Source organism: Sinohyriopsis cumingii, chromosome 10, assembly GCF_028554795.1.
Source record: "Sinohyriopsis cumingii isolate HCF-2022 chromosome 10, ASM2855479v2, whole genome shotgun sequence".
In the NCBI taxonomy this organism is placed as follows: domain Eukaryota; kingdom Metazoa; phylum Mollusca; class Bivalvia; order Unionida; family Unionidae; genus Sinohyriopsis; species Sinohyriopsis cumingii.
This window is the reverse complement of record NC_142970.1, coordinates 1,998,325-2,021,185: the sequence shown is the minus strand read 5'-3', so window position 1 is coordinate 2,021,185 and position 22,861 is coordinate 1,998,325. Positions and strand designations below refer to the sequence as shown.

Below are 22,861 nucleotides of genomic sequence, written 5' to 3'. Positions count from 1 at the left end.
CTTCAGATCTCAAGGAAGCCAGCTAAGACAGGAAGATAATGACCACCTTCTGATTAAAGCAATGGGCTATAAATACTGGTTGCATTATTAGAACCACTAAACCATCTAACAGAACTAAAGATAGTTCAGGTCAACTGAATGGTACGCATTTCACTCACCCTGCAAGCCAGAACTAAGGCTAGATAATCTAACACTGAGAAGACAAACAAGTTTCATAACAATTTAGACAATTCTAGGAAACATAAAAATAGTTCTTTCAGAAATTCATATATCACCTAAGTACTGACAGGTATCAATTGGCATTCTCCAACTTTAGCACCTTATGGTTATCAATTTGCCTTCACCTAATCCACTGATCTAAGGAACTAAAGTCCAAATTCAAAATAAGAAGTTAGAGACAAATTCAAATACACAGTATCCTGCTCTAGTTGTCTAGAGGTGATAGTTGCTGACAGCCAAGTCAGAGAAAATTTTAGATGAGGCAGGGTAATAGGGACATGCACCACCTTACTCACAACTGACTCAGTGTTGGGATGAAGTGTAATAGGGATATGCACCACCTTACTCACAAATGACTCAGTGTTGGGATGAAGGGTAATAGGGATATGCACCACCTTACTCACAAATGACTCAGTGTTAGGATGAAGGCTCAGAACTTCAATATCAAAAGATTTAAATCTCAAACATCTTTTCTTTCATTCAGTTGTTTCTGCAGAACCATGGATTAGGTCCATTTCTGCTGACTTAGCAGACAATGCAGTGTTCAGACAAAGCATATTTAATGTTTCTGAAAAATACTGCACAAGTGTCCTTCTGAGACCTTGAACTGTTTACATTTGGTGCATGTAGTCACAACTGCAACCATAATGAAAAATGAAATATTATCAACACTAAGTAATACAATGAACAAGAAAAAAGGTGTAAACTACCTACAAATGCAGCAAAGCTGTAACGAAAATCCAAACAGTACCCAATGTGTACATCTCTCTCTCTCTCAATATATATATATATATATATATATACATAGATATATATATATATATATATATATATATATATATATATATATATATATATATATATATATATATATATATATATATATATATATATATATATATATGAAGTTATCATTAGAAAATAATGCTAACACCAAAGTAATGACAAAGTCTTTGATGGTGGATAATATATGCAAAATTACTGAAGAAAAACAATAAGCAAAGTTACCAATGATTGAAGATATTTAAATCCACTTTGCAGATGGAAGGTTATTTTTTTTAAAAAAGATTTTGAGAAGTATGCTGCCTGTATTGAGTTAAAGCTTTAACTGACAAGTACCCAGCTAAATATACTAACTGTAGACTCTACATTCTATAGATATGGAAGAGTGACGAGTACCCAGCTAAATATACTAACTGTGGACTCTACATTCTATAGATATGGAAGAGTGACGAGTACCCAGCTAAATATACTAAATGTAGACTCTACATTCTATAGATATGGAAGAGTGATGAGTACCCAGCTAAATATACTAATTGTAGACTCTACATTCTATAGATATGGAAGAGTGATGAGTACCCAGCTAAATATACTAACTGTAGACTCTACATTCTATAGATATGGAAGAGTGATGAGTACCCAGCTAAATATACTAACTGTAGACTCTACATTCTATAGATATGGAAGAGTGATGAGTACCCAGCTAAATACACTAACTGTAGACTCTACATTCTACAGATATGGAAGAGTGATGAGTACCCAGCTAAATATACTAACTGTAGACTCTACATTCTATAGATATGGAAGAGTGATGAGTACCCAGCTAAATATACTAACTGTAGACTCTACATTTTATAGATATGGAAGAGTGATGAGTACCCAGCTAAATATACTAACTGTAGACTCTACATTTTATAGATATGGAAGAGTGATGAGTACCCAGCTAAATATACTAACTGTAGACTCTACATTCTATAGATATGGAAGAGTGATGAGTACCCAGCTAAATATACTAATTGTAGACTCTACATTTTATAGATATGGAAGAGTGATGAGTACCCAGCTAAATATACTAATTGCAGACTCTACATTCTATAGATATGGAAGAGTGATGAGTACCCAGCTAAATATACTAATTGCAGACTCTACATTCTATAGATATGGAAGAGTGATGAGTACCCAGCTAAATATACTAACTGTAGACTCTACATTCTATAGATATGGAAGAGTGATGAGTACCCAGCTAAATATACTAATTGTAGACTCTACATTTTATAGATATGGAAGAGTGATGAGTACCCAGCTAAATATACTAATTGCAGACTCTACATTCTATAGATATGGAAGAGTGATGAGTACCCAGCTGAATATACTAATTGCAGACTCTACATTCTATAGATATGGAAGAGTGATGAGTACCCAGCTAAATATACTAATTGTAGACTCTACATTCTATAGAAGAGACAAATATTTTCATCATTCTGAAAAAGGCTGGATTCAAAAGACTGAAATTCATTTGTAATGTGATTGGATAATGTATTTGATGGAGAAATGTAACGGAGTGACATACATCAAAGTTATATACAATCCTGACAAACTCTGAACATTCCTTAATAACAATGTAGATAACAAGACAGTATAATTCATCCACTATAACTGCTACAACACTTCTACTTCTTTCATTTTTATTAAATATTTAATTAATATCATTTTCCAGATCAATTTTGTTTCACACACACAACTTTATTCTACATGTAGATGGGTTAAGACAGTATGCAATCCACAATCACATCGATATAGCAAGGTTAAGTTAACCAGGTAATTATGGATACTGTCATGGATGATTAACCAGGTAATTATGGGTACCGTGATGGATGATTAACCAGGTAATTATGGGTACTGTGATGGATGATTAACCAGGTAATTATGGATACTGTGATGGACAATTAACCAGGTAATTATGGGTACTGTGATGGATGATTAACCAGGTAATTATGAGTACTGTGATGGATGATTAACCAGGTAATTATGAGTACTGTGATGGATGATTAACCAGGTAATTATGGGTACTGTGATGAATGATTAACCAGGTAATTATGGGTACTGTGATGGATGGTTAACCAGGTAATTATGGGTACTGTGATGGATGATTAACCAGGTAATTATGGATACTGTGATGGATGATTAAAAAGGTAATTATGGATACTGTGATGGATAATTAACCAAGTAATTATGGGTACTGTGATGGATGATTAACCAGGTAATTATGAGTACTGTGATGGATGATTAACCAGGTAATTATGAGTACTGTGATGGATGATTAACCAGGTAATTATGGGTACTGTGATGGATGATTAACCAGGTAATTATGAGTACTATGATGGATGATTAACCAGGTAATTATGAGTACTGTGATGGATGATTAACCAGGTAATTATGGGTACTGTGATGGATGATTAACCAGGTAATTATGAGTACTGTGATGGATGATTAACCAGGTAATTATGGGTACTATGTTGGATGATTAACCTGACAATCTTCTCTTTTAATAGGCACCACTATAATGCAGAACAGACACAGAAAATGAATCTCAGGCATTCCATTAATATTTGTTTCCAGTGCTGTTGACTAAGCATGTTATAAAGTTGAGCAGTATTCTGAAAAGAGTTGTTATAAATAAACATCAATTTTGAAGAGATGACAGATAATAAAGGACGATACCACATGATCACTTGTCCTTATGGCCAGTTGATCTATTAAATACATAAATATTAAATGCAGAGAGAGAGAGAGAGAGAGAGAGAGAGAGAGAGAGAGAGAGAGAGAGAGACCTCTTCTTTGTAGAAATCTGGCAGCACACCACCCTCTTCCAGAACATCTGTAAAAATAATTAAATTTTTTTTTTTTTTTTCATTTCAGAAATGGTATGAATAAGATCCATTTTTGACACAATTTAAACAGTTTGTGAAAAAACCATGATATACTGACCATATGGTATATAAGCTAGAAAGAAGCAATTCAAGTAAATCCACCAGTGTACAAGTGTGATCCCACTGCAACTGTACAGATCTAGAGCTGCCATTGGATAATACACTGACAGATCTGGATGTATATAGTTTGTAAGGACTAATCAGAAGAACAAACAACACAGACCCTGATCTGTCAATGCAATATGCCAGATCAGTGTCTCTGTTGCTTGCAGTTAAAACAAACTTGCATGGTACCACTCAAAAGGCATTCACAATATACAAATGATAATTCATTTAACTTGTAAATTCAGTTTTTTTTATCATGAATATAATTCCATAACAATAAGTCTAGCATATGGCTATCTGATTTCTGATGGAAAAAGTTCTGATCTACTTTTATATATGCAGATATATGGGAATTAACCCCAATGTGCAACAAGTTCATTCACAATATGTAACAGTTATTTCCCTTATTCTAAAGTGGTTGAGGGAGCCTTGTGCTACTAAATTTAAATAATTTGTCCTAAAACTTTTTCAACTTTTTTATTAAGATGTAATAACCATTTTTACAAATATAATCCTACATCTTTACCCACTCAAAACTCAAATCCTGATTTAATGTATTATTTAAATTACTTGCACACATTTTCGTATCAGGTCATGCTGTCTGTCCTAAGAATCACATGAGAAACTAAGTTGGATATCACAGCCAATAAATACACAAGTTAATTTTTATAAATGCTGCATTAGACATGCTTTACAATAATAACAACAGTCCCACCTGGTGATATCACTCACATGACTTAACATAACTTAATAGTTGGCCATTTCACTAAGCTGGCTTTGTACCGATTTTACAAGTCCAAAGATAAAGCTATAATTAACAAAAATTAGTAAATCTGTCAAATGTGATAAATATATTAGAATTCTCTGCAAATAAGTTGATCTTCAGTTTTTCACAAGAAAATATATTCAGACTGGAATAAAATCAATATCAGAAAAAAACAATTACTTGCAAACAAATATCTATCATTGTTCAAAGAAATTATGATCTTTAACACAGCACAAGTTTCTGCTAGCCTAAAGCAGTATATTTTTTATGACAATATTTACATTTTATATTTTCCCTACTTATAAATTTCAAATTATTCATTATAATTCTTAAAGTGTATTATTTTGCAAATTGTTAAAAATGTTCTACTGAAATGTATGAATATTGGTCAAAATGTTTTTTTATGTTTTTTTATCGGGTTTGCAGAATTTTTTGCCAAGAGAAAGAATTGTCTGAAATTCAAACCCATGATCCTCAATATCAAGAGTTACTTCCCTTGCTTTCCTCAAAAAAAAGAAGATATATGTTTTGAAGGAAGAAAAAGACATGATTACACTGTGTACAGTCCGACAACTATTTCTAATTGTGCTTAATTTCAATAATGTTGATCTTGCTAATAATAACCAAATTTCCTAAAAGTAGTTTTGAGGGTGGTAACACGTTGAGCTAAACAGATGTAATATCACCTCATGAATATTCTTGGATACTGAACTCATACAAGGTCTTGGTCCCATGGATATTCTTGGATATTGAACTCATACAAGGTCTTGATCCTATGGATATTCTTGGATACTGAACTCATACAAGGTCTTGATCCTATGAATATTCTTGGATACTGAACTCATACAAGGTCTTGATCCTATGGATATTCTTGGATACTGAACTCATACAAGGTCTTGATCCTATGGATATTCTTGGATACTGAACTCATACAAGGTCTTGATCCTATGGATATTCTTGGATACTGAACTCATACAAGGTCTTGATCCTATGGATATTCTTGGATACTGAACTCATACAAGGTCTTGATCCTATGGATATTCTTGAATACTGAACTCATACAAGGTCTTGATCCTATGAATATTCTTGGATACTGAACTCAAAAAAGATCTTGATCCTATGAATATTCTTGGATACTGAACTCATACAAGATCTTGGTCCTATGAATATTCTTGGATATTGAACTCATACAAGGTCTTGATCCTATGAATATTCTTGGATACTGAACTCATACAAGGTCTTGATCCTATGAATATTCTTGGATACTGAACTCATACAAGATCTTGATCCTATGAATATTCTTGGATACTGAACTCAAAAAAGATCTTGATCCTATGAATATTCTTGGATATTGAACTCATACAAGATCTTGATCCTATGAATATTCTTGGATATTGAACTCATACAAGATCTTGATCCTGCGAATATTCTTGGATATTGAACTCCTACAAGACCTTGATCCTATGAATATTCTTGGATATTGAACTCATACAAGATCTTGATCCTATGAGCCTGATCAGGAATATGTCCTCCAGAGTGGTACCAAAGTACAGTCAATCAGATGCAAGATCACCTCATTAATGTATGAATCATGCGCATTAACAAACTCATCCAAATGTTTGACATAAATCAATATTCCAAGTCTGATTAATACTGGATCTGAAGTATGACTTCCAGAGCAACAAGATTACCTCATCAATGTGTGTAGATAAACTCATAACAAAGTTCAAAGATTTTTATGATACAAGTAAAATTCCTAAGTTTGATCAAATTCATATCACAAATCTAGCATTCGGTGTGTCAGCAAGTTCTGACAATGATCTCATTATTAAGTACTAGTCTTGCTCATCATCTAATATAAGCACATATCCTAAGTTGAATGAAAATCAGAAAAGAGATACCATTTCCAGAGTAGTAACAAGATCAGGCACCTCACTGATATGGACAACTTACTCACTGAACTTGTCCAAGTTCTTGATGGTATAAGCATATATTCCAAGTCTGATCAAAGTCAGGTCAGAAAAATAGTCCTCAGTTTAGTAGCAAGCTTAGCCAGTTGAATCATATTAATATGAGTGGATCTCACTCATTCTTGATCTTGCCAGAAATCTTGATGATATTTCATGTCTAATCAAAGTCAGATCAGAAATATGACATCAAGAGTGAAAACAAACTATGCCAACCAGAAACAAGGTTACTTCAAGAGTGGACAAGCTCAACAAATAAGATGCAAAATTACCTCAAGAGTGTAAACAAGCTCAACGAATGAGATGCAAAATTACCTCAAGAGTGGAAACAAGCTTAACGACTGAGATGCAAAATTACCTCAAGCGAGGAAACAAGCTCAATGAATGATATGCAAAATTACCTCAAGAGTGAAAACAATCTCAACAAATGAGATGCAAAATTACCTCAAGAGCGGAAACAAGCTCAAAGGAATGAGATGCAAAATAACCTCAAGAGTGGAAACAAGCTCAAAAAATGAGATGCAAAATTATCTCGAGTGGAAACAAGCTCAAGGAATGAGATGGAAAATAACCTCAAGAGTGGAAACAATCTTAATGAATCAGATGCAAAATTACCTCAAGAGTGGAAACAAGCTTAACGAATGAGATGCAAAATAACCTCAAGAGTGGAAACAAGCTTAATGAATGAAATGCAAAATTACCTCAAGAGTGGAAACAAGCTTAACGACTGAGATGCAAAATAACCTCAAGAGTGGAAACAAGCTCAACAAATGAGATGCAAAATTACCTCAAGAGTGGAAACAAGCTCAACAAATGAGATGCAAATTAACATCAAGAGTGGAAACAAGTTCAACAAATGAGATGCAAAATTACCTCAAGAGTGGAAACAAGCTTAATGACTGAGATGCAAAATAACCTCAAGAGTGGAAACAAGCTCAAGGAATGAAATGCAAAATAACCTCAAGAGTGGAAACAAGCTCAAGGAATGAGATGCAAAATTACCTCAGGAGTGGAAACAAGCTCAACAAATCAGATGCAAAATAACGTCAAGAGTGGAAACAAGCTCAACGAATGAGATGCAAAATAACGTCAAGAGTGTAAACAAGCTCAAGGAATGAGATGCAAAATTACCTCAAGAGTGGAAACAAGCTTAACGACTGAGATGCAAAATAACCTCAAGAGTGGAAACAAGCTCAAGGAATGAGATGCAAAATAACCTCAAGAGTGGAAACAAGCTCAACAAATGAGATGCAAAATAATGTCAAGAGTGGAAACAAGCTCAACGAATGAGATGAAAAATAACGTCAAGAGTGTAAACAAGCTCAAGGAATGAGATGCAAAATTACCTCAAGAGTGGAAACAAGCTTAACGACTGAGATGCAAAATAACCTCAAGAGCGGAAACAAGCTCAAGGAATGAGATGTAAAATAAACTCAAGAGTGGAAACAAGCTCAAGGAATGAGATGCAAAATAACCTCAAGAGTGGAAACAAGCTCAACAAATGAGATGCAAAATAACCTCAAGAGTGGAAACAAGCTCAACAAATGAGATGCAAAATAACGTAAATGAGATGCAAAATTACCTCAAGAGTGGAAACGAGCTTAACGGCTGAGATGCAAAATAACCTCAAAAGTGGAAACAAGCTCAAGGAATGAGATGCAAAATAAACTCAAGAGTGGAAACAAGCTCAAGGAATGAGATGCAAAATAACCTCAACAGTGGAAACAAGCTCAAGGAATGAGATGCAAAATTACCTCAAGAGTGGAACAAGCTCAACGAATGAGAGGCAAAATAAACGTCAAGAGTGTAAACAAGCTCAACGAATGAGATGCAAAATTACCTCAAGAGTGGAAACAAGCTTAATGACTGAGATGCAAAATAACCTCAAGAGTGGAAACAAGCTCAAGGAATGAGATGCAAAATAACCTCAAGAGTGGAAACAAGCTCAAGGAATGAGATGCAAAATAACCTCAAGAGTGGAAACAAGTTGAAAGAATGAGATGCAAAATTACCTCAAGAGTGGAAACAAGGTCAAGGAATGAGATACAAAATTACCTCAAGAGTGGAAACAAGCTCAAGGAATGAGATGCAAAATTACCTCAAGAGTGGAAACAAGGTCAAGGAATGAGATACAAAATTACCTCAAGAGTGGAAACAAACTCAAGGAATGAGATGCAAAATTACCTCAATAGTGGAAACAACCTCAAGGAATGAGATGCAAAATTACCTCATTAATAGGTCAGGATCTAGCTCATTATCATTTTTTTCTGAGATCTTGAGGATGTAACAGGTCAGCTAATAAATAGGAAACATGAGAGTGCTCAAGAAGATGAATAGTTTAATAAATTTCAATAATGGTATAATAAAATTTGCTATTGAGTTAATGTATATTTTATTTTATTTTTAGATTTCTTTAAACCTATTGAAAAATTGAGTCATGTCTCAACAAGTCAACTTGACTTGTTACCATGAAAAACACCAAACAAACTCCATATTAAGATAAACCTGTCTGATCTGAGTGAACTTTGTGTAAACTGCTCCAATCATGCATGCAAAAATATTGTCACAGTTGGGAAGTCTCACTAATCATCACAGAGTGTATTCTATAAGACATAGGTCACAGCTGAAATACCAACATACACCAACTAAACATTGAAACCTAGGTGGCAAAGTAGTTAACATGTTTGCTTTGCTTCATCACACACCCAGGTACAATCCATGGTTATGATATATGCAAGAGTAAATGGTTGTCCATCAAATGTTATCTGGTTTCCACCACCTCCCAAGTACCTTATTCCAACAAGTGTCATTTACAACACATCATATGTGTCACCAAACCTTGAGCAAACAATATTAAGTTTAAATTCTGTACTAACCATTCAAATTTACACACTATGGCATATAAATAAATCTAATGTTAAAGCTCTGTGTCTGTGAGATCTGAGGTTCTTCTCCCAATGTTGATGATTCCTAAAGTAGTTTTCACACCTTCGTGGTCAGTGTTGATAATTCCTGGAGTAATTTTCACCCATTCATGCTCAGTGTTGACAATTCCAACAGTAGTTTTCACACCTTTCTGGTCAGTGTTGATAATTCCTACAGTAGTTTATACCCATTCATGCTCGGTGTTGATAATTCCTAGTTTTGACCCACTCATGGTCAGTGTTGGTAAAACAAATTAGATTTCACCCATTCATGGTCAGTGTTGATAATTTCTAGTTTTCACCCATTTATGGTCAGTGTTGATACTTCTAAGACTAGTTTTCACCCATTTATGGTCAGTGTTGATACTTCCAAGACTAGTTTTCACCCATTCATGCTCATTGTTGATAATTACTAGACTAGTTTTCAGCCATTCATGGTCAGTGTTGATAATTCCTAGTTTTCACCCATTTATGGTCAGTGTTGATACTTCCTAGTTTTCACCCATTTATGGTCAGTGTTGATACTTCCTAGACTAGTTTTCAGCCATTCATGGTCAGTGTTGATACTTCCTAGACTAGTTTTCAGCCATTCATGGTCAGTGTTGATACTTCCTTGACTAGTTTTCACCCATTCATGGTCAGTTTGAGATTCCTAGTACTTTGATTTCTTTCAACTCCTTGACTACTCAGTGCAACTCACTGGACTTGAATAAGCTGTCAAAAGTAATTGTACTGTAGCCCCCCTTCTAAAAATGTCAGATGCCACACTATGATGATAGGTCATATTGTCCTGCATCATAATTGAGCATTTTTACCACCTGTCTCCATCACCAAATGTCACCCTTCTTTTATGGCTAAGTTTTCATTGCTGATGCAATGGTCTCACTGCTCTTTTCATATGATAAAAATTTTGCTCAACTCCTCCAAAACACGAGTGTTGTGGAATTTACTTGCAGATTTGTTAAAACTGAAGCAAGACTACCACAAGGAGCATTTCGCTGGGCTTTTTATTTGTGAGTTCTTAAACCAACTTCAAAGTATACTGAACTCCAAGCATAGAAACTTGAACCAACTTCAAAGTATACTAAAAATCCATGCATAGAAACCTGAACCAACTTCAAAGTATACTGAACTCCATGCATAGAAACCTGAACCAACTTCAAAGTATACTGAACTCCATGCATAGAAACCAGAACCAACTTCAAAGTATACTGAACTCCATGCATAGAGGTGCATTTCTGATGTGAAATCATGGATGACATGTAACAAGCTGCAGATGAATGATGATAAAACTGAAGCCATTCTCATCACAACACAAAGACTTTCTCATTCACATCCTTTACCTCAAACAATAAATATCAGCAATGCCAACATTAAATTCACACAATCAGTACAAAACCTAGGTGTCACTCTGGACAGTACTCTCACATTACACCAACATGTCATGAACATATGCAAGCCTGCATATCTTGAGCTGAGACGCATCAGCTCAATTCGCAAATATCTTTCAGTGGATGCCACTAAAACACTTGTGTGTTCATTAGTACTTTCAAGACTGGACTATTGAAACTCAATTCTGTTGGGTTCATCTCAATATCTGCTACAGAAACTTCAAAAAGTTCAAAACACAGCTTCTCGGATCATACTTAGAGAAGCACAATCAGAGCACACCTCCCCGCTGCTCTGTACCCTACACTGGCTATCCATTCAATCCAGAATCAAACAAAAAATTTGTTCTCTGTGCTACGTTTCACTGTCGGACTCTAGTCCAACATACCTATCTGACCTCACCCACATGTACACACCAGCAAGATATTTACGCTCCTCTTCTGACAATTGTATACTCATTATTCCCACTATGAAAACAAAGTCATATGGACAGTGTTCTTTTGCATACCAGTGCCCAGCAACATGGAATGAATTGCCCACTGAACTTAGACACAAAGACACAGTAATCACATTCAAGAGGGCTCTCAAAACTCACTTATTTCGACTGCAAGAACAAACTTAAAGACCTAATAATGTTTCCTAAATTAAATATTCTCAGTATGTTTTTTTAATGTTTTCTAATTTCATGGTGTTTGTTTTTGTAATCATAGCATTATATGTTTTTTATCTTATAGGTGTTGTCTAATGTTGTAAAACGCTTAGAGCTTCTAAAGATTAGGCGTTATACAAAGTCCTCATAATTATTATTATTATTATTATTATTATAGAAACCTGAACCAACTTCAAAGTATACTGAACTCCATGCACAGAAATCTTAACCAACTTCAAAGTATACCAAACTCCATGCATAGAAACCTGAACTAACTTCAAAGTATACTGAACTCCATGCATAGAAACCTGAACTAACTTCAAAGTATACTGAACTCCATGCATAGAAACCTGAACCAACTTCAAAGTATACTGAACTCCATGCACAGAAACCTGAACCAACTTCAAAGTATACTGAACTCCATGCATAGAAACCTGAACCAACTTCATAGTATACTGAACTCTCTGAACTTGAACCAACTTTATAGTATACTGAACTCCATGTATCAAAACTATTGTATTGAAATTTATTTCTGCCTGGATCTTTCCAGTGAAAAATATTTTGTGGAGAAAATGACAAAAAAACCTGTCTGCATATGAGTGGCATTTAGCTCTTTATTTGTAACCTTTTAAAATGGATTGATTATTTTCTGAGATTTTCCTGCCCCGTTTTAATGTAAAAAATTCACAATGACAACTACTAAAATGAGTGAAGCACTGAGTCAAAGTATCTAAGTGTAGAACAGAAAAGGATTCATTTAGCAACCAAATATTGTGAAACGACTTTTATCTCTCTTCATCCAGAATAAAAAAACAGAATTGTTGGAACATATTAAGAGCATGTAGAAAATTAAAAATGTATTATGTTCAAAAGTCATTATGAACAGTTCTTGCATATGTTTACATTAAAATGATTAAAATACTGATGAAATAAAAGAAAAAATTGTTTAAATAAATACCTAAACAGTTAAAAAAAGTAAAATTTTTATACTACATACAGTATACCCTCCTTGTCCCTACACCAACTTTCCCTCCTTCCTACTAATAAAATGAGATCTTCCTTTTCTACCCACCCCAAAATAATGATAACACTTCATTTTCTCCTCACTCCTAAAACGAGACCACTTCCTTTTCTCCCCAACCAAAAAATGGCCATTTTCTTTTCTCAGAACTTATAAAACCATGACACTTCCTTTTCTATCTACCCATAAAATAAGGCAACTTGATTTTTCAAAACCTATAAGATAAGGACACTTCCTTTTATCCCTACCCATAAAAATAAGACCACTTCATTTTCTACCTATCCATAAGACTTAATTTTCTCCCAACAAATAAAATAAGGCCACTTCATTATCTCCATATCCTTAAAATGAGGCCAATCTTTTACTACAAACACACCTAATGATTCCATATTACTAAATAAAACTATCCTCTCTTACCACATTTATCTAGCAATGGCCCTAATAGGCAGGTTTCACAGTAATGGACTCTCATTTTCAGTTGAGTGGAGAATGAACAGAGCTGTAGAAAAGTAACATTAATGCTAGTGGTTATGTTGGAATAGTTAAGTTCAATTTTTGGGGATAGGATATGAATCATATTTCCTTACTGATTTATATTCCAGATCAATGGTGGCAAACACTATTTTACAATTTATATCAAGTTGGTGGCAAAACTTTTGTAAACAGACTGTGTTATGAAAATTAATTTAAACATAGTAACTATGGAGCTGTTAAATAATGGGAATGGCTAGTTAGATGGTGTTTTTCCACAACAATCTGGTTAATTATTAGCTGGGGGGAGATGAATGCAGATTTAAGTGTTGTCAAACAAAGTCGCCTTGTTTTCTGTTTTTCATTGTTGGACGTACTGTGACACGTAGCACAGATTTGGCCTCTGTGAGTGTACTTTGATAACGTCCTGTCAAAATCAGCCACGACCTGAAAGTACAGTAACATAAAAATAAGTTATATCCAGCATGCTTATCTAACTTAGGTGTAACTACATACCTGTTGTACCAGTCTAATGATGTCAGTAATTTACTGATGCACAGTCCATAGCTGTCAGTCATATATCTATTGTATAATAAAAAAAATCATACCTTCATCAGCGTAATACCTTCGACAGTATGACTGTAAAATGGGTCTGTGTTTCTACAGAAGGGATCCTATTGTTTCCACAGAAAGGATCCTACTGTTTCCACAGAAAGGGTCCTAATGTTTCCACAGAGGGTTGTCCTATTGTTTGATTGGTTTTCAAGCTAGTTGCTTGTAACAAACACAAATTCATAAAAATCAGGACCTCACAAAAAAACTGTATGTAGATGTATTATATGTGTGTAAAGTACTCTCTATTTTTCTTCATGTTTCCCTAATTTTGCCAAGAATAATGTCATTGTTCTGACATGTCTCTCATGAGAAATGGGATCCTGTTTTCTTTGCAAATGGATCATATCACACAGGGTTATTAAATTTGTGTTGGTCACAAGATCCATGAAAACTAAGAATAAAAGATGACAGTATTCCATCACCTCCAAGTACTCTTTAGTTTAGTTAATACTGAAAACAAACACTCTTGTCTCTTGTAGCTCACCAGACACTTGTTTCTAAATAATAACCAATGTTGCCAGTACATTACTGCAATGGCGTTCCTCAGTTGAAACATAAATCAGCTATGAAGAAAAAAACGACAGTGGGGAAATTACTCGTGAAGATTTAAAATTTTACTTTATTTATTCCAAAAATGAAAATAATTATTTTATGATCCAGAAATCAACCTCTTGGCACAAAAAATAGTATTTTTTAAAAGAGCCATTCCAACCTATTAGCTATGTGAAGACTAATGTTTGAGACTGAATCTTGGGAAGTGCAGAAGGATTTATCTCAAGAAAATGATTTTCTGGATGATATCACTACAGCTATTTTGAACAAGCCATCTGTCACAAAGAAACAAGATGTATTAATTAATATAGCACAGATCATTACACCATGGACCTCAAGGAGGAATTATACAAAAGAGTAACTATACTACTTATCCCATAAGGTTATCATATATATTCACTTACTAGATGAGCCCTACTACAAACTGATGAGACCAAGATCTTCCATTGCATAATGCAACAATATCTCTAATCTCTGCAGTTTGTTAGGAGCAATCTGTAAAACCAACAATACAGACCCTGATCTGACGGTGCATTATAAAATGGCAGATCAGAGAATATGCTGTTTGCAGTTGGAATCGACTTGTAAGCAATTACACATGCTTTGATCAACTGCATCATTGAATTCATGGAAATTAAATGCTGGATGAGTTACAATTTTATATAATTAATGATGGATTAGATGGACTATTGTTAGTATGGGGTGAGTGTATAACATTATTGATTTGGAAAAAAAATAGTATAATGCCTTCTGGAGTAAGAACCATGGTGTCATGGTGCAAAAATCAAAGAATGAAGCAGAGAAGCATATGGCAAACAAAAAACTCTGACATGCTGGTACAGAAAGACACTGACGGCAACAAACACAAGTATTGTAAACTCAGAAAACTTCATCAGAGAGGTTTCTTACCCGATTTTTATTTTTTTAATGCAAAAAAAAATGCATTATTTAACCAGTCCAAAAATGTAGATCTTGGCTACCACTGACCAAAGAAAGCCTAAAAACATTTTGTTTCTATACCAAGAGCAATGAATATCCATCCCTCATTTTCTGATGTTACAATCCCTTTTCTCTGGTTCTACAAACTGCTAGATGCAAATGATGGATTGAAATGTCAGAAAATACACCCAGGTAAATATCTAGTTTCCATCCAAACACGAATAATAGATGCAGTGTCAGAATTTTCAGAGGTGGGGAAGAGGGATTGCTTTTGAGGTGTGAATTTAATTTGCCAACAAAAATGCAACTATAATGAGGGTCAAGCTAGAATTCAAAATTAGGTCCAAGTGACTTATCTTTTTGATCAGAATAGAGAAAAGTGGGAGCAAAGAACACACACACACACACACACACACATATATATATATATATATATATATATATATATATATATATATATATATATATATATATATACATATACACACACACACACACACACATATTATGTATATTTAAGTGACATTGTCTGTTAGATAATTTATTTCATGATATGCTGTGGGTTATGTAAAACTGTAATGTTGTAGCTGACCTTGTCCAAAATCTGGGACAGATTTTTAAACAACATTGTTTACTTTTTTCTGACTGAAGGATAAGAAATTAAGATCACTATCTTGGTCTGAGTCAATGACATTGTGTTTACCATGTTCTTTATTAAAATGTCGGTAACAGACCTTCTAACTATGACTAAGATTTTATTTTGTAAACATCTGGAACCTTCCTGAATGATATTTTCCATTAGGTAATGATTTGTTTATTTTATGAAATGCTGTGACCTAGGTCAGGTCGAAGTATACAATCTTGTTTACTGGAAAAATTATTTATGTCTGCAATAACATCCGAAGCAGAAATCAGTCTTACTGATGTGTCCAGTGTTTCATCTGGGCTGGAATATTTTTATTGAAATTATTTATTCACTGGCCATTCAAAGTGCTCATATAAAATTATATAAGGCACCTCTACGCTTTCAGCATTTGATTTCTTTTGGAATACCACTAAAATTTATTCTGAACTTTAATTATTAGGACATGTTTTAGAAATTCTATATTATTTTCTTTTGGTCTTCACTTTTTCACTTTGTATTTAAGGGAAATAAATGTTGAATTTTATAAAACTTGCTGGCTTTCACTATTTTCTGTTACTTTAAGACCACAGAGTCATAACAGTGTGTCTATGTGTTTTGTGTTTTATTTCTATTATTTGAACTGTGTCCTCTATTTCTCATATTTATATTTACATTAACATTAATTTCAATCAATACTTTATGCTGAAAATTCTGTGTTCAATGTATATTATAAACAAATTTTGTAAGTACATGAATGTATCATATTCATATGCAGTGTATGTTTGGATGGAGAGATAGATTCAGTGTATTTTGGTCATATGACTTTTGTAGACACAGTGATGTCTGCTATTATTATCCCTTGACAGGTTGCCTTATGACTTTATGCAGAAAATAACACAAGAAGGCAGCTAAAATTGTCAAAAATATATTTAGAAAGTGCTTTCACTGAGTTCTTAAAACATAAAACGTTGTTTACCTATTGACGTTTTAAGTTGAGAAACAGAAACCAGGCAGTGATAATAGATGATAACTTGTGGGAAGAGGTTTAATGGTCAGTCAGCTACAAAAAAGCAGGTGCAAAAATCTGTTTTATCAGCGCAATTGATACAAAACATCTGCTAAGGTTCAGCAATATATTTTGCCTAGGGCTACAAGACAAACTAATTTGCTGGGTTGAGGGAGCACTTTAAAACTACTAAACTACAGTTTATATTTTAAACATCAAACAGCAAAGTTTGGTTTTTTTTAGCAAAAGGAAAAGTTATAACTTTTCTGTTGACTTAGCTATCCACTTTGCCTGGTAACATGACCCCTGCTATAAGAAAAAAAATGATAATCTGTACCAATATAAACTAGCATATAATAAGGAAGAGATACATGGGTACATATTTCTGACTTGTTTCAGCCCTTCTCAGTATACTGGTGATATGTGGATTGAGACTATACTTACGGTAGGAATTTGCTCCAGTATAGGAGGAAATGGTGTTGTCAAAATCGGCCACTATCTGCACACATAAATTCACATCAAAATCAACATTTTAATTAGAGCCAGGAAATGTACATTGTATAAAAGTATGCACTGATTCACATTTTTATTAAATAACAAATATCTTCAAGAGGATTCGTAATTTTGGTGGGATCTCAGAGAACCTGAAATACTATTAGTATATTACAAATAACTGGAAATATGTTTTAAGTGGTAGCCATTTAAAAATGATACTGCTACATGAAATCATAATTTGATAGCAATAATAATAATGTGGACTTTGTAGAGCACCAAATCATTAAAAGCCAGAAGCGCTTTACAATATTAGATAATGCATAAAAACATATACAACAACAAGATTACAAAAACAAACACCATGAAATTCCAAAACAAAAACATGCTGACAATAATTAAGGAAGCAAAGATTATTAAGTCTTTAAGTCTGTTCTTGAAATAGATGAGTTTTAAGTGCACTTTTTAAAGAGATTGCAGGGTTCTTGTGTCAAAGGTCTATGGGCAATTCTTTCCACGTAGACGGGGCCTAGTATACAAAAGAACATTGTTAACACAACTTCATTTTAACAGTGGGAACAATGAGAATGCATGTGCCGGAAGAGTATCATAAGTTTCTAGATGGGGTGTACACATAAATGATGTTAGATAGATACACGCATACTGGACAGGAGCCAGTAACAAAATGTAGTAAAGTGAACAGATTTTGTATTTGATTCTGGATCAAACAGGTAGCTAATGAAGATTACAATGCAAGGAGAGGTGTGGTCAGTTCTTCATACCCAATCCAAGCAGCCATATTTTGAAGTTTTTGAAGTTGCTGTAGTAGATACTGAGATGAACCAGATAGAAGTGAATTACAGATTATAGTCCGATCTTGATGGTACTAAGGAAACACAAGTGTTTTAGTGACACCAACCGAAAGAAAACTGAATGAAGCTGATGTGCCTTAGCTCCAGATAAGCAGCCTTACATATGTTCATTACATGTTGGTGTAATGAGAGCATACTGTTGAGAATGACACCTAGGTTTCATACTGACTGTGTAAATTTAATGTTGGCAGTGCTGATACTTATTGTTTGAGGTACAGGAAATAAATAAGAAAGTCTTTGTGTAGTGAACAGGATGGCTTCACTTTTATCATCATTCATCTGCAGCTTGTTACATGTCATCCATGACTTCACATCATAAATGCACCTCTCTACACAAGGCAGTTAGATTTGTATATTTGTGTGTCATCATAGTACTATTAATGAGACACTGGATGTTAATCAAAGATACTTGAGAGCAGATGAGTGTACAGAATGAACAGAGGTGGGCCAAGAATAGAGCCTTGTTGAACACCAAAACAAAGACCAACAGGGCTGGAATTTTTTTCTATTTATAGACACATGTGTGTCCTGTTGACTAAATAGGACTTGAACCATAGTAAGGCTGTATCATGAATACCAAATACTTGATCAATCCCTTCTGATCTAAAAACAATCCTTTTACAACTGGTGATTAAAATATTATTTAATTTTAAAAGTTTCTGATTTTGTTTCCATAAAAACCAATGATCAGAACAATTAAGCTTGCTGATAAATGAGACTCTGAAGACTTGCAAAACTAGAAAGATATGCAGATGGCTTTTATCAAAGTCTGTACTCTTTGCCTATAGTGTGTGCAGTTTAATATTTTTGATATCATAACATATTAACATATCACTTTATGTGATTCTGATTGGTCCAAATAAGCCCATAAAATTATTGTGCAGTATTCTCTTTATTGACTGGCAGCAATTGTGGAAAAACTTCTTAATCCCTACCTTCAGGAATGTTTTGTTTTCAATTAATATTTTGGCGACCAATTTTTTTTATTCAAGTCACGAAAGGAATTGAGGAAAAAATGGTCTCATCTACCTGAATATGGCCAGTTCACTCACAAGGATGTTTGTTATGTCGTGTAAATATATCATAACAAGACAAATGGCTAAAAGCCCAGGACAAGAACAACAAGAAGTAAAACCAAAGGTATTGCTCAGTTGATAGCTGATGTGGGGGGAGGAGGATTTATACCTGTAACAATGAATCCACCCAATATACAAGTGTGGTTTAAATGTTAACTTACAGGAGCAAATAAACTCACCTCTGTTTATATAAGAATGTGGACATAAGTTGGTCTCTAAACTGACTGAAATTTATCCAACCAATGCATATGAATGTGTAAATGTGATGCTGTTCCAAATCAAATACTGCAGATATCCGATCACAAATACTTTACAGTACATATGGGAATTTCCACATCCAGTTTCTTTCACATGAATATCGCAACAATGTAATGTTTAGCTGTGAAAGAGACACTTTAAGTTACATAAGCATGGACTGTCAACTGTACTTCATCAAACAATGCAACATCACGTACACTGAACATTCTGTGTTGAAAAATGATTTTGTCTGTGTAAAATGTTCTGTTTATTTGGAACGACATTTGTTCTTTGATTTACAGTTTGAAAGAAAAGAAATGTTTATGCTAGTCCAACTCTATTTTTTACATTCTGTCAGAATGAATGAAATTATTAATTCTTCTATCTAAATAATTTCCACTGAAATAAAAACTATGTGATAAAAATAATCTCAAATGGGTAATGACTGACTATTAAATTTATAAAACTCGTTCAATAATGGCCAGCTTTTGCTCGCCAAGGTTTAACATGTTTCATAGCTTCATTATTAAATCATTTGAGATCCTCTATTTATGCAAATGTATATTACTGACAAGTATACTGGACTGTTTTTATTGTACCTGTATTCATCTGTATATAAGTAATTAGTGACTTGTGTAAACTGAATCGTGATTTATGTGATTTACACAAATTCAAAATAACGTGAGATGGGGGAAAAATTTGAAAAAATCACTACTATTGAGATAACTCTCATACATATAGATTGTGCTACCATCACAGGCAAACATTACCCACAATGCCCAGCTCTTATGCCCCCACCGAATCTGTTTATTGTGGCCTCAGTGCTGCATATGTATGTATATCTACAAATTGTTTGTTACAATTTTGGAACATTATTAGTGATGCCATCTAAAAGATGAGCAAGTGATAGTCCAAAGAGACCAAGGAAGGTTATTTCTTTAGATGTTAAACTTGAAGTAGTGAAACGGTATGAAGCTGGTCAGAATACTGCCATGATAAAGCATGCTTTGAATCTTAGTGAAAGTACATGTAGAACAATACATATATGTGACAGTGTTGAAAAAATAAAAGCTGGAGCCTCCCTTTCACACCAGAAAAGTTATATCTGCTGCAACAAAATGGACAGGATGTAAAGGATGTTGGCAATGTGGCTTGATGAAAACTACTGTTCAATGCAGCTTTTGTCTTTTAATTACACATTCTTATGTCACGTGTTTAGGCTAGAATAAACAGTAACACAAGAAAGAGTGAAAACAACAAGCTTTTAAAAATATAATAATTTATTTCCCTAGAAAAATACTGTAAAAATGGAAAATAATATGAACTTACGGTTTTAAGAATCAAATCCAAAAATAATGCAAGAATAATCCATGAATTAAATTTTAGAAGCCCTAATAACAAACTATTTAATTGATTTCAAGTTTAAGTCCCGATGAAGAATCCAAGATGGAAGATAATGATGTACGATGTAACCTGTAGTGTGTTGAAGTCTACTGTTCATTGCTGAAACAAGTAATATCACTCTGGTTTTGGAAATCTGAATAAATTTTATAAGAGCTGTCTTTGTTCAAGAATTTCACATGTGTACACATATTTTCCACGATTTTTTAAAAATCCCTTTACCTCAAGCAAGCGCCTTTGGACACCTCTACTCCATTCGCATGGAAGCGCCTTTTGATGTCTCTACTCCATTCACATGGAAGCGCCTTTTGATGTCTGCTATAAACATCAGCCATTTTAAGTGGGTTTTCGTAGCGCCACCTTTAGGGAAAACCTCCTGTTAAATACTAATTTCTGGGAATGACAATTACGTCAGATCATGTGGTCACTGTTTATGCTCTGGTTGATATCTGCTATTTAAAGTAACTGGTTTGTAATCTCCACCCTCCAAAATGGAGGTGGCAGATTTCATTCAGTACTTACAAAGTTTTCATGATTAGAATCACAACTATGAAAGCTTCAATAACTTAGGTAAAGGTTCTGATATTGATGTAGGCAGCAATTAGTTTATATAAATTATCAAGTTCAAAAGACTTAGTGATGTAGACGTGGACAAAAAACTTGTAAATTTCGAGTATGAGAAATGGCAGCTACGGTTGGTCACACGGTCTCACTGACTTGATGGTGAACGAGTTCTCTCAAGATTTTAAAGCACATAAGAAATTCTTCTGTGAAAAATAATTACACAGCTATAACAATCGGACATTACTCTTAAATTTTTCCACACATAATAGATGTGTACCAAAAAATTTAAAATGGTTAAAATTTCTGTTAAATGTAACATACACTACACTGCTTAACAGTTAACAGGCAGGCCTATGCGTATGGAGTCGAAGAGGTAACAGGTGTCCTATTTATAGCATGTTGCACTTTGTAACTATGCTCTATGAGGTAAAGGGTTAAAATCCTTTTGAATCCAAGTAATTTGAAATTACTCCAAATAACACAACACTTTCCAGTATAATGAAAAAAAACCTACTGAGAATATTTCTCTAAAACAAAGATTATATCATATTCTAAAATGCCGGTTTGAAAATCCCCAAGTTGTTAAATAAAAAATAAAAAAGGGGGTCACGTGATCATCTTTATGTCACATATGCCTAACGACCCTGACAAAAACCAATCATTCTACTCTTATTTACATGGATACTACTAACTTTGAATCAAGGTTAGGATCCAGGTCAACACCTGCTGTTTACTAAAACAAACAGACAAGTTAGAACTATTTTCTGGAAAACGTATCCTCTGTACCTGGTTTTCATATAGAGATGTTTCTCATATCCAGATGGGTCCCATAACATTTTATGACCAGGTGTACAATACATGACTGTATATTATTTTATTTTCTTGGTTATTACTTTTCCATTTGTTAAATAAATGACGTTTTCATTAGCATTTAAATTCATAGTCCTAATGTTTCCATCATTCACTAGCAACCACAAAAATGCAAGGAAACTGGTATTCCAAGACATTTATCAAATGATGCCTGCTTTATAATTTGCAATATCTTATATATTGTATTCTTTTGATCTAACATATCATGTCATGTGGTTGAAATAAATGGAGCTCTCACTGAAACAAGTTAAACCTAAAAACTGAAAGGAAATAATTACAGACCTTTGTTTGGACCAACAAGCCTATCATTTTCACCTCTGCTTTGTATGTGAATATGAGGTTTACAGGTCCACTCTGTGTGCCAGTATGAGGTTTACAGTCCACTCTGTAT

At 34.0% G+C, this 22,861-nt stretch overlaps 1 protein-coding gene across 1 annotated transcript in view; it reads right to left on the bottom strand.

Annotated features, from left to right (window-relative positions):
* LOC149789488 (cytosolic 5'-nucleotidase 3-like) overlaps nucleotides 1-22,861 on the bottom strand; it is an 83,246-nt gene that overhangs the window by 45,348 nt on the left and 15,037 nt on the right. Inside the window, exons 3-4 of the mRNA XM_089971503.1 lie at nucleotides 13,599-13,668; nucleotides 3,831-3,877 (exon numbers count right to left, since the gene is read on the bottom strand). Of these exons, the coding sequence (XP_089827629.1) occupies nucleotides 3,831-3,877; nucleotides 13,599-13,668 (117 nt within the window). The remainder of the gene's footprint in view (nucleotides 1-3,830; nucleotides 3,878-13,598; nucleotides 13,669-22,861) is intronic.